Source organism: Girardinichthys multiradiatus, chromosome 1 (genome assembly GCF_021462225.1).
Source record: "Girardinichthys multiradiatus isolate DD_20200921_A chromosome 1, DD_fGirMul_XY1, whole genome shotgun sequence".
NCBI classification, from domain to species: Eukaryota; Metazoa; Chordata; class Actinopteri; order Cyprinodontiformes; family Goodeidae; genus Girardinichthys; species Girardinichthys multiradiatus.
In genome coordinates, this window is record NC_061794.1 from 21,763,094 (window position 1) to 21,776,472 (window position 13,379).

Here is a 13,379-nt window from a genome sequence, read left to right on the forward strand (position 1 = left end):
CTTAAAAGCCTTGGTAGTTGCAGACGTTTTATTCAGTATTATGTTTCACTCCCTACAGCAAGTGTGGCAAACATAAAAAACAAGATGCAAAAACATAACATAAAATGTATGTTCAAAGGATAATTTATCTGCTTTAGCTGCACAACTGAAGATCTGGCCTGGTCCTTCAAGCAGCTGTAACATATTGTAACAATTTAAGAATTACAATCAGCCTAAAAAGCAACAGCGTCATACTTAACATTTAGCAAAAAGAGCAATTGATTTTCACCAGTGTTGCTTTAAGAAGCAGTATTTAGTGATGCCCCTTTTAAAGGACAAATGATTGGTACTGACAACGCTGTGCTGTGAGATCTACAGCTACACTTGCTCCTCTTCCTGTCATCATTGCACAGAGACCTATACAATAAGAAGAGACTATTTAACAATGTTTGTCTTAAAAAAAAACAACAAGTAGTTCTTTCAGGACAAACTGTGGGATGTACAGCATGTAAAGTAATAAAACAAAACCTGCAAATGAAATCACACAGTACACAGTCTTCCTTAAACTGACAAAAAGAACTTTGTGATGCAGTTAAATTATGACAGTGATTGATCCTAAAAGAATGAAATCTTTTTCATGTTACCTGACACATTTGGCAAGAACTGCAATGGAAGTGCAAAAATTAAATATCAAAATATCACAACACAGACCCAGACAGACACACACACAGTACTCTGAGTGCACATTATCCTCACTGACCTCATTAACATTGTGACCAAAATCACAGTATGAGAAGCAAATCCACGAGTAAATGGCTTCTCTGTGCCCAAAGGTTGTCTCAAGTACCAAACCTCAGCATTTTCTTTCCTCATATGATATTTTTGCTTTATAGCATCTTGAGTTTTCTTTGTCTGCCAGTGGCATGTGTCCTTAAAAGCTGAGTTAAGGCATTTTAAATAAAATCCATCATACTTTCACAAGATCCACACCTTTAGGGTGGTCCATTACGATGAACACTAGAGCTAAGACATCAGTTGCTTAGTTTTGCAGGAAAAAAAAAATGAGGTGAGCAATGAGTCTGACTGTGTTTTTCTCAAAAGCAACTCTTATGCTTAACAGCAAATAGATCGTGAGGTTTAGAGTTGTATGTAGGCAGATGCAAGGTTAGCTTTTAGGGTTTCTGCAAAGCAATACATTGCTGCCTCCTGCATCACACTCATTAAACATAATCTAATATTTTCTTATGACTAAAAAAACATCAACAACGGCATTAAAAGCTTTAATGCAAAATGGCTCTATAGCATGATTCTCCCTTGTCCTCTGGCGTGTTCATTAAAATAAAAATCAGAAAGTTCTTGCCTTACATTAAATATGCACAATGCTTCATGTGTACTGGCACTCATTAAGCTTCAAGGCTAAATGACACGAGGGCAGTACATTAATTTAAAATAAACATCATGACTTTACAACTTCTCTACAGCAATCTAATTAAATAACGCACAATATAAAAATACACAACACTGTTGAAGAGAGGCAGTTCAAACAGTGAGAGAGAGAGTGGCATCACCATCCGCTGCTGTGCTGTCTCCCTCGGCCACAGAGTTTTATCTAAAGTCACCCCACAGGATGTCTGCAGCTCCATCTCTGCTGAGTTATGCAGTCGCTGAGATGAACTTTCTGTTTCGGTGATGGGCTTTGCAGGAGCAGATGGTTTTCAAGTAGCAACTTCCACTAAATCCACATTAGATTTATGGTCCGTGTTGGCAAAGACAGTTCATTTGTAGATTAAATAAAGATAACAGGAATGGATGTCTGTGTTGAAATGACTCATTGTCTTTGGATGCCTGTTTAGTTGTTTCTCAGCCACTGCCATGTAAACATTTGCTGATGTCTGTGTTTAAATGCCATATGTCAAGTAAATTTGGGTCTTTTCTTCTTTTTTCTGTGTATAAGTTAAAAGTCATCATTTTTGGCAGATTTCACAGGTTAGGTGCTCATCATGGTCTGTTATCTTTGGCCAAGGAGTGCATCATCCAGTTGACTTTCGTCTTCCAGCTCTCACGCAAAGCTTCATTGAACTTTACTTTGAAACTCTTCAGTGCTTCATCCTCTGTTTTGCCCAGAGCTAAGGAATCCTGTTGAAAACAAAAAAAAAAATGGAAACATCTTGATCGTCTGCACACACAAAAAAAATCACATCTCTGCTTTTCCTGTCGTTATAAAGCCCCTTTTTCATATACTTTTGTGGCACTAGTGCACATGCAGAGACGGTGCAGCTTTCACTGCCCCATATATACCAACGTTCAAAAGTTTTAGATACACTTTCTCACTTAAAGGGTTTCTTTATTTTCATGACTATTTACATTGTAGATTCTCACCAGAGGCATCGAAACTGTGAATGAGCACACATGGAATTATATAGTAAACAAAAAGTGTGAAATAACTCTAAACATTTTTATATTTTAGATTCTTTGAAATAACCACCCTTTGCTTGGATGACTGCTTTGATCTCTTGGCGTTCTCTCCATGAGTTTCATGAGGTGGTCACCTGGTTTTCCAACGAGTCTTGAAAGAACTTCCCAGAGGTTCATTGAGAGATGACCAAAGGTTAAAATTTCAGTCATCACAGCAATGGCTGGCTACTTTAAGGAATCTAAAATAAAACATATTTAAAGTTCCTTTACAATTTTTCATTTGCTACATAATTCCATATGACTTTATTCATAGTTTTGATGCCTTCAGTAAGAATCTACGTACAATGTAAATAGTCATAAACATAAAGAAAACCAGTAAATGAGAAAGTGTGTCTAAAACCTTTGATAGTTAGTGTATGTTAGTGACTGTGTGCTGTCAGTCAGCTGTGTATGTCATAAAAGGGAAACTCCATTGAAAAAGTCTAAACAGTTTGTGTCACGTACCCCACACATCCTGGACACAAACTGTTCAGACTTGTCCCTTCAGGTCTGGACTACAGAGTGCTATTGTGCAAAAATAAGCCACCACAGAGACAGTTTCTTCCCCCATGCTGTCTCCAGTAATATAATCTAACATTGAACATCTTAGAAAAATCCTATCTTTTGTTTGACTTTGTTTATTTAGTGGAGAAAAAAAATCCAACCCAAAAATTATTTTTAACATAATTATAAGATGCGCGGTTATCTATTAAAATAATTTTTTACAGAATTTGAACCATGTGAAGCTAAAACTACGCCACTTAAGGAGTTCTAGATTGAGCACATTTACAGACAAAGAAGGTTTTTCATCTTAAATGCAAAATGTATATATATATATGTATGTATATATGTATAAGTTTTTGGCCAAATTACTGCTCTGAGTAGGTTGTTCTTTCAGCAAAATGGCATGTTTTAGAGTCTCTATACTCCAGTTAAAGATTATTCGATTACTAAATGAATTGACGATTGTTTCAATAATAGATTAATCAATTAATTAATTAATTGTTTCAGCCCTAAAATCTTGTTTTTCTGGGATTTAAAAATGACGCGACCCAGAGGCCACATAAGACTAAGACTGAAGTTTTCAGTAGCAAACACTCCAGACGCATTGTGATATCTTCAGTGAAAGTTATCACTCGCTCTGAATCTTAATACTAGCTTGTGCTGAATGATCTGTTTAGTACCTTTAAATACTGAATATCTTTGGAGGAGGTGAGCTCAGGCAGCCCTGCTGCCTTCATCATAGCGAAAAGGTTGACAAACAGCGTCCCGTTTCGACACAGGATCTTGTAGGCCCGCTCACAGTATTCCCTGAACCTGACAATGAACATACAAGAGCAGGCATCAGCTGTAAGTATCTTCTAACATTAGCCAAAACCATTTGTAAATGTGTCACGCATTATAGTACCTTTCAAACTTCTCACTGTTGTTCGTCCTTCCTTGTTGGATCACATGGACAAAGTCATACGTCAAGATAAAAGGCACACGCTCCCTGTTGATTCCAAGCTTCCGTTTGAAGTTTCCCAGGAAGTGTCCGAAATCAATGTGAAACAGCTGAATATCAAAGATTAACGTCTCTGTTAGAAAGATTTGCAATTCAAAGAATTCAAAAAATATTTTAGAAAACTGATAAATTTGTTTCCCCTCCTATAACAAGAAAAGGAAGTCATTTTGTTCCTGCAGCCCTGGTTTGGGAGTTCTTGACACGTCCTCTGGGCGTGTCATACGACTATTGTGTGATTGGAAAAAGTGGGCGTGACTACTGTGCTTAAATACGCTGCAGTGGGAGGACCCTATGAAAACTTTCCAGGAGTTCTGCATTTTATGCAGAACTCTAGTGAATTTCTAGTGAAATATAAAATGTTGAAGCTAGAATGAACTTTGTTCCTTTTCTTACCTTTAGGAGTAAAATAACTACTATTTAGTTTACTTGGAGATTGTGTATAAACTTCTTATCAGGCCAAAATTATTCATCATCATCATCGAATCATAATTGAAAAGGTGTTAAACCCAACCTGTCCAGTTTCCCTGATCATGATGTTGTCGTTGTGGCGATCTCCTATCCCCAGCACGTAAGTAGCTACACAGTAGCCAGCACAGGAGAGAGTAAACTCCTCTATGGCTTGATCAAGTTTGTCCCTGGTGAAACAAAGTCAGAGAAACAAGGAAGCAAAGCATGATTGGGTTTTATTCTTACAGCATATCACCACTTTTCCTGATCATGATTTACAACTACGCAGGAAGCCTTGAGGCAGCCTTTCCTGCTGTTGCATACTGTATGAAATATTCACAGAGTAGATCCTGTGGCAGCTTAATGATTGACCGTCACATCCTTTCAGTCTAGACGAGCATGGAGTCCGCTGCATTAAGCTTTTACTAATTTTCCCCGCTCCGCTTCAGGCTCTGCAGGATTTCAAGCTAATTACCTTTCTGTTCAGTCGTGCAGTCTGCTGCACCCATGCTGCTAAGTGACGTACCAATCCTCTTTTCATTTCATCCCACAGTCCTCTTTCTTCAAGTAGATTTTAGAGAATATGAGACCTTCAGATGGTCTGGCACCAAATAAAAATCTACTTTCCTTTATTGCTTCAGGAGTTGCTTGCACACTTTGTCCCATCCTGCTGCAGCATTAAAATACAGCTCAGAAAAACAGCAGCATAGACCACACAGCATCAATGTAAACCCACCTACTGTAAAAATGAACACCTTACTAAGGGTTTTAAGAACTGAAAGGTTCCTCAACAGGGCAGCCATGAGAACCTTGTCTGCTTTGGTTTGCCTTTGCACCGTCACAGGGTTGTGCCACCGCAGGCCAACAGTCAGAGTTCTGTGTGGCCATGTTGATTAAAATCACAACACTAATCAAAAGAAGAGGGTGGGCCACACCAGGAGCTATGTTTTTGCTGTGTGTTGAGAATAACAGAAGGAGTCCTATCAGGTATTCAGGTCTTTGACAGCCAGTGTCCTGCATGTTTTAGAGACTGTCCTGCTGTTTGGAATGAATGGGTCAATGTCCTCCCTCTGCTGAACTGAGCTTTGCTGGGCGCAGGGACACATCTAAAACATACAGAACTTGGTCCAATTCAACACCCCTGCCGCAGAGAATAAAAGAGAAGTCTGCCAAATATGCCTGAGTAGATTAAACCTTAGAAGGAAATATACAATGGGTTTTATACTCTACAAGTTCTAAATTAATGCATAAACAAAACTGTGTTATATGGTTCAAAACGCTGTTTATCATTTGCTTAGGCCCAGAGCTGAAGACTGGTGAAAACTTATCATCCTGAGGAGTTTTAATGATGATCAGAGTATAGAAACTTTAGTTCTGCAGTCACTATTAACCCTAAGGGCTTCCCCCAGAAAACCTCCCACTAAGGACCCTCGGAAAGCAAATCGGTCTCTGCAAAACAAGTGTAATAAAAATAATTTCATTTATTTTCACTTTTAAAGCTCAGGTCTTTGTTCAGCTTCAGTCCTAAATAGAACTCAAAAGTTTTTAAGAAAATAGACTTTTTTTTTACATTTTTCAAATTTTGTGTCATAATAGCACCTACTATTTTTATTAAGAAAAACACAAAACATAATATTTGGAGCACAGAATTTAATGTTTGAGGTGTTTGTGGTGTGTTGCAAGCATATTAATGCACAGAAATACAGCAAAAGGGCTTAATTTAGACCCCTAGATTAGCTTTGCTGCTAATGAGTGGCTCGATATGTAATTTCATTAACACTAGAAAAATATCAAATTGCAGATGGAAAATGCAGTCACAAGTATGGACTTATGTGATGGATTACCTAAAGTATTTCTATAAAAACATTGTTTGAATGGCCGCTAATTGGGACCTACTGTATTTGGGTTGAAGATCCTATGTGTGTTCAAGTAACATTTAAACTGTGAAGGTGAGATAAGAAGTGAGGTGACGTTTTTTTAAACTTTGGTCCAAACTATTAATGTTTGGAAATCTCATGCCAATAGGATCAATACAGGCAAAAACTGTAAAATTTAAAAGATGGCTAAAAAGATTATTTTAGGCCTGCATCATAAATATTTCAATCCACTACATGACTCATTGCTATTATTTTCATATTTTTGCTGATTAATGTGTTTTTGATCGTGTTGTATTTCTTACTTTGTACAGACTCTAAATAAAACTTCAACTTCCCTTTGTCCCATTTTAAGAAATGTGAGAAACTCTTTACGCTAGCAGCATGAAAGCATTTCAAAAAGACATGGTGATGTTCGACCAAATTATTTTTGCTAAAGACTGGACAAATCCAAATTATACTTCTATTGACCCTCAAGCAGGAGCTAAAAATACCATGTAAGAGTAAAGTGGGAATTGTGATCAGTGATGGTTCCTGCGGTGCAAAACTATCCCCCCTGGATGACAGCGGGCTCCCCCTCTTTCAAAACGTTAGTCCAAACCACCCCGAACAGGTATGGTGAGAAGAATATACAAATAAAGCTGCGGTTATTGAGCCTAATCCAATCCTAATCTGCAGTCCACTGAATTTGCATCAGATATTTTGGTGTCACCAGAGGACAACCACAGAGGTCCACTCAGCAGAAATCAGCCTTTAGGAGCCTGTTTTTTAGAAGGGGGAGGCACACTAATTCAGACCAGCAGTTTCAAATTGTCAGTAATCGGACTAAATAAGCCGAGCTAAAAATTTACATATTCTTTTTTCCACTGTCAGCAATAAGGAAACTCCCTGGTGTAGCAACACGTTGGTTTCTGTGCTTTAATGCTAAAAGATTTAATCGTTTTTAATTAACTTGGAGTTTTGATCCATTTTAGGACTTTTACAGTAACTTTTTCCGCTTTTCCAGTTTTGATGCATTGGTTTCCTTTCAAGTTTAAGATAATCTACTTTTTCAGTACTGTAGCAAATTGTATACCATGAACATGAATTCATCATGAAGACAATAAAGTGTATTAGAGTTGATCTTACTGATCATTGTGTCAAACATCCCGTGCGATGGTGACAGTCTGGGAACTTTTCACACATTCAGCAGTAAGGCTGCCCACAGTAAATTGTATTTCTGCCATTTTGTGTTAAATTAAATTATTAATAAATAATAAACATAAGTAAACACATAATTATTTTTAGGTTTCAGCTAAATTTAACCCGTAAACCTGTAACACATAAAGTAAGAAATAACATCCTGCCTGCCTCCTTCAGATTTGAATCATTTTTTCAAAGGTGAACACACTACAGCTCGGAGCATATGGGGGAGCCGTCCTGGGAGCACTGGGGATGTCCCTGTGTGGAACTGGGGCCATTTGTTGGTAGAAAATCTGCATGTGTGGAATAAACAAACTCCACTGATCTGGTACGGCCTTTAAGAAGCTGAAATAGTCCTTTGGTGCAGACATAATGCACCCAGTGGTAAGTTTTTGGAATACAAGGAAATTTCCACATAGATTAATAATGTATCTACATGGTTTAAAATAACATTCAGGCCATTACTATAAGGTTAATGTTGATTCTACTCACCCTGGATTCTTAGATTTAAGCCAGTTGAGCAAGGCGTCCTTGTTGAAGGCAGCAGTGGCCGCACTGTTGCTGCTGTTCCTCTGGATGTTGGCAATCGTGTCGGAGTTCTTCACAATCTCAATGAGTCCCGTTTTGTTCCCAGTGGACAGGCAGCCGTATGGGATCATCCTGAGAGGCCAGGGTGGTATCAGCAGAATTAAGTTTACACTCATCTTGTTTTAAAAGCATCAAGCACAGCAAGAAATGCAGATCGCACCTGAGATCCAGGCCTTCTTTCTTCCACAGATTCTCCATGAGACGGATCATCTGCAGGGTCAACATGTCCTGCCGGAGATCTGAAAGAAACGAATGAAAAAAATTGAAATGATCAAATTTTATTAAACAATTTACAGTGCATCCAAAAAGTACTCATACCCCTTACCCTGCTACAGATTTTGTCATATTTTAAACAAACATTTTTTGGAGTTGACCAACTGTGAAGTGAAATGGAAGGGACACACAGTTAAAAAACCTTTTTACAAATAACATAACAAAATGGGACATGAGTTTGCAATGAACTCTAATGCCCCTGAATAAAATGAAGTGCAAACAATTACTTCAAGTAACATAATTAATAAATTGTCTGCCTGTTTGTAATTTAATCTCATACTTGGACAACCACTAGTTGTTGCAAATAAGTTATTTTGAGTTTTCTCTTCCAGCTTTATACATCTTGTGGATGTATTTTTCCCATTCTCCTTTGCAAAGCAGCTCAGTCAAGCTGGATGTAGAGCATCTTTGAAGAAATTTTAAGTTTTGCCACATATTCAATTTAATATGCGTTGATATAACACATACTAAATCCGTTGTAGCTCTAAATATATTCTTAGGGTCTTTGTCCTGCTGGAAGATAAACGTCTGCTTGCTTGATTCTCAAGTTTTTTGTAACCTCTAGCAGATTTACTTCCCCCCATTAACTCTGACCAGCTTCCTTGTCCCTGAAGAAGCAAGCATCCCCACAGCATGATGCTGCCATCACCATGTGTTACCATGAGGACAGTGCAACAGGATTATGTGAGTGTTGGTTTTCTTCTATGTGTTTGGTGTCTTTCACCAATGACGTTTTTCTGGTACTCTTTTACAAAGGCCAGATTTGTGGAGTGCACGACTTAAAATTGTTCTTTTGTCAGATTCTCCCACCTGAGCTGCGGATCTCTGCAGCTCCTTCTGGGTTACCCCGTGTAACTCGACTTGTTTCACGGATTAATGCTCTCGTTAACCAGCCTGTCAGTATTAGGTGTAAAACCATGTCTTGTTAGGTTGAGAGATGTGTCATACTATTTCTATTTCTAGATGATGAGTTAACATCTGCAGATGACGTGGTCCTGCTGGCCCCCTCTAGCCAAGATCTACAGCATGCACTGGGGCGGTTCGCAGCCAAGTGTGAAGCAGCTGGGATGAGGATCAGCTCCTCCAAGTCCGAGGCCATGGTTCTCGACCGGAAAAAGGTGGCTTGTCCTCTTCAGGTTGGAGGGGAGTTCCTGCTTCAAGTGGAGGAGTTTAAGTATCTCGGGGTCTTGTTCACAAGTGAGGGAAGAATGGAGCGGAAGATCGACAGACGGATCGGTGCGGCTGCCACAGTAATGGGGGCGCTGTGCCGGTCCACTGTGATGAAGAGAGAGCTGAGCCGAAAAGCGATTTACCGGTCGGTCTACGTTCCTACCCTCACCTATGGCCATGAACTTTGGGTCATGACCGAAAGAACGAGATCCCGGATACAAGCGTCTGAAATGAACTTCCTCTGTAGGGTGGCCTGGCACTCCTTTAGAGATAGGGTGAGGAGCTCAGAGTAGAGCTGCAGCTCCTTCACATTGAGAGGAGCCAGTAGAGGTGGCTCGGGCATCTATATCGGATGCCTCCTGGACGCCTCCCTCGGGAAGGGTTCCAGGCATTTCCATCGGGAGGAGGCGCAGGGGACTATGTCTCTTGGCTGGCCTGGGAACGCCTTGGGCTCCCCCCATAGGAGCTGGAGGAGGTGTCTGGGGAGAGGGACGTCTGGTGTCTCTGCTGAGTCTGCTGCCCCCACGACCCCGTCCCAGATAAAGCGGAAGACGACGAGTACGAGTATGAGTATGGGTTAACTTCTGAAGGCAGTATGTTGCACTGGATTTATTTAGGTGTATTACTGTAAGTGAGGCCAAATCTAAATGCATGCCACATCTTTTTAGATTTTACTTAAAAAAATTCTTGTTTAATAAAAACCATGTATCACTTTCTTTCTGGTTTGCAAGTATGTGCTGCTTTGTGTTGGTTTATCACATAAAATCCCACTGAAATACTTTGTGGCTTTTGGTTGTAATGTTATAAAATGTGCATGTATTTTTTTTGAGAGGGTATTACAATTTGTCAGAATATTCTAAGGTCAGACCTACCATATTAGACCTTTGTTTTTCACCTTTTGCTAAGCTAAAATTAGATTTTACTTTACGATGTTACCAAGGTTGGAGTTTTCATGTGTGAGGGGAATTTCTGATTGTCTCGTTTCTCACCGTCTCCACTTTTGAAGATGATGCCCACCATGTCCGTTTGTTCCAAGGGGTTCTTGTATATCAGCCAGAGCGGCTTCATCTTCGAGTCCATAAATCTGCACTTGTCAGCGCTGTGAAAGCATAAAACTCATTCAAATCATGCCACCTTTTAAATGGGTCTCATGGTTCACAAAATGCAGATTTTTTAAATGTTATCTCTAAATTTTAAGATATCTTCTATAATATACATGTAATGTTGATTATTATTTATTGTGAGAAATTCTGTGTAGAAAAGGCAAAAACAAGAAACTATTCATAAAACAAAAACATTTTAGGATTTTAGGTGGAAGCATTGCTTATCAGGCATAAATGTTGTATTTGGTGGTTTAAAAAAACCCAAACTTTAATTTCAGAGGGCAAAGGGCCACTGTTCTTATGTGCATGTAATGCTAACCAGATCTCAAACAGGATGACGCTGGGGTTGAGCGGCGACAACAGGTCCGACAGCGCCTCCATGTATGACTCCTGTCTGATGCACAGCTTCAGGTCGTCCACTGTCATTTTCTGGGAGCCGCTCTTGACGATGTCGCTCAGAGCCTTCATTTTACCCAAAGCCTCGTTCTAGGTGGCACGAGTTGGGTTTTAGAACAGCAAATATATTGTTTATGGGATCTTAACATTTGACTAAATAAAAAGGCCATTACCTGTTTGGATAAAAGTTTGATGTGGTGGATGTTTCCCCTGCAGTAAGCTTCCAGAATCAGACCAAAACGCAAACTCACGGAGGCCACGTTAATCTCCGATCTACAATAAATACAAAAATGTCAAGAAAACGCAAAGTGCCCCACTTGATCTTGTGGGGTTTATTTTAGATACTAGTATTAGATTAGACTGCATCTCACTTAAGATGCCAAAACAGAAAGTGTCCTATCCTCCTGTTGGACAATGCCCTCTCCAGCAGGAAGGTGGTGAGATCACAGTCCAGGTAGGACTCATACTTTAGGACCTGAACCAGCTGGATCAGATACTGCAACAGTTCATCATCACTGTAGAAGAAAAACAAGTTTGATTAGTGCTGACATACAAAAATATGCATAATCAAGGCTGTTTTCTGCTAGGGGACAAACTTTCTAAGTACCTGAGCTTCTTGAGGCATCTGATAGTGAAGGACCGCACTGCTGGGTCAGGAAAGCTGTAGTCCAAGAGCTCCAAGGCGTGGATGGCCGGAAGATCAGGCCAGTGTTTTAGTAAACTCACCACCTATCAAGTACAAGACAACAATTTTTAATGTTATTGAGAACTTCTTTCCCTCTGCATTTTGGAAAGCACCAATTTCACTTATTTCTGTGTCAAAATTATTTATTTTTTCTATTGTATTCCATTTACAAAAACATACTGACTTCACAAATAAAATATTTTTTATTTCAATTCAGTATACATGTATGAATAAGATCCGAAATTTAAAGGTCAGGTGTGATTTGTGAAACTTGCAGGTACAAGTAACACTGAGTTGTAAAAGTGTCTTAAAAAATATTTTTGTTTTTTTGAGAATTTACTCGTAAAAGAAAGCTCAATTTCATAGTAAAGGTTTTAACAAACATTTGTTAATCCCCTTTTAACGCTCCTAAAAAATAAATGGTAAAAGTAAGACCAAGAACTTTAAGAGGTCTGAAGAGCTTCTTAAACAGAAAAACGAAAAAGCTGAATGTGCAGCAATTTGATGAAAATCCACTGGTTAGATAAGATGGAGGGAAATGACGCATATACAGGTCCTTCTCAAAATATTAGCATATTGTGATGAAGTTCATTATTTTCCATAATGTCATGATGAAAATTTTACATTCATGTATTTTAGATTCATTGCACACTAACTGAAATATTTCAGGTCTTTTATTGTCTTAATACGGATGATTGTGGCATACAGCTCATGAAAACCCAAAATTCCTATCTCACAAAATTAGCATATTTCATCCGACCAATAAAAGAAAAGTGTTTTTGATACAAAAAACGTCAACCTTCAAATAATCATGTACTGTTATGCACTCAATACTTGGTCGGGAATCCTTTTGCAGATATGACTGCTTCAATGCGGCGTGGCATGGAGGCAATCAGCCTGTGGCACTGCTGAGGTCTTATGGAGGCCCAGGATGCTTCGATAGCGGCCTTTAGCTCATCCAGAGTGTTGGGTCTTGAGTCTCTCAACGTTCTCTTCACAATATCCCACAGATTCTCTATGGGGTTCAGGTCAGGAGAGTTGGCAGGCCAATTGAGCACAGTGATACCATGGTCAGTAAACCATTTACCAGTGGTTTTGGCACTGTGAGCAGGTGCCAGGTCGTGCTGAAAAATGAAATCTTCATCTCCATAAAGCTTTTCAGCAGATGGAAGCATGAAGTGCTCCAAAATCTCCTGATAGCTAGCTGCATTGACCCTGCCCTTGATAAAACACAGTGGACCAACACCAGCAACTGACACCCCAGACCATCACTGACTGTGGATACTTGACACTGGACTTCTGGCATTTTGGCATTTCCTTCTCCCCAGTCTTCCTCCAGACTCTGGCACCTTGATTTCCGAATGACATGCAGAATTTGCTTTCATCCGAAAAAAGTACTTTGGACCACTGAGCAACAGTCTAGTGCTGCTTCTCTGTAGCCCAGGTCAGGCACTTCTGCCGCTGTTTCTGGTTCAAAAGTGGCTTGACCTGGGGAATGCGGCACCTGTAGCCCATTTCATGCACACGCCTGTGCACGGTGGCTCTGGATGTTTCTACTCCAGACTCAGTCCACTGCTTCCACAGGTCCCCCAAGGTCTGGAATCGGCCCTTCTCCACAATCTTCCTCAGGGTCCGGTCACCTCTTCTCGTTGTGCAGCGTTTTCTGCCACACTTTTTCCTTCCCACAGACTTCCCACTGAGGTGCCTTGATACAGCACTCTGGG

General features: G+C 39.7%; 1 protein-coding gene across 2 annotated transcripts in view; it reads right to left on the reverse strand.

The window, feature by feature from the left end:
• Nucleotides 1-678: 678 nt before the first annotated feature.
• Nucleotides 679-13,379, reverse strand: part of pik3cd (phosphatidylinositol-4,5-bisphosphate 3-kinase, catalytic subunit delta) — a 36,169-nt gene continuing 23,468 nt past the window's right edge. For both annotated transcript variants that reach the window (XM_047377999.1, XM_047377992.1), the window contains exons 13-23: nt 11,578-11,699; nt 11,342-11,485; nt 11,144-11,243; nt 10,894-11,060; nt 10,461-10,570; nt 8,189-8,267; nt 7,933-8,100; nt 4,449-4,572; nt 3,842-3,987; nt 3,618-3,750; nt 679-2,115 (exon numbers count right to left, since the gene is read on the reverse strand). In XM_047377999.1, the coding sequence (XP_047233955.1) occupies nt 1,978-2,115; nt 3,618-3,750; nt 3,842-3,987; nt 4,449-4,572; nt 7,933-8,100; nt 8,189-8,267; nt 10,461-10,570; nt 10,894-11,060; nt 11,144-11,243; nt 11,342-11,485; nt 11,578-11,699 (1,431 nt within the window). In that variant the 3' untranslated portion in view covers nt 679-1,977. The remainder of the gene's footprint in view (nt 2,116-3,617; nt 3,751-3,841; nt 3,988-4,448; nt 4,573-7,932; nt 8,101-8,188; nt 8,268-10,460; nt 10,571-10,893; nt 11,061-11,143; nt 11,244-11,341; nt 11,486-11,577; nt 11,700-13,379) is intronic.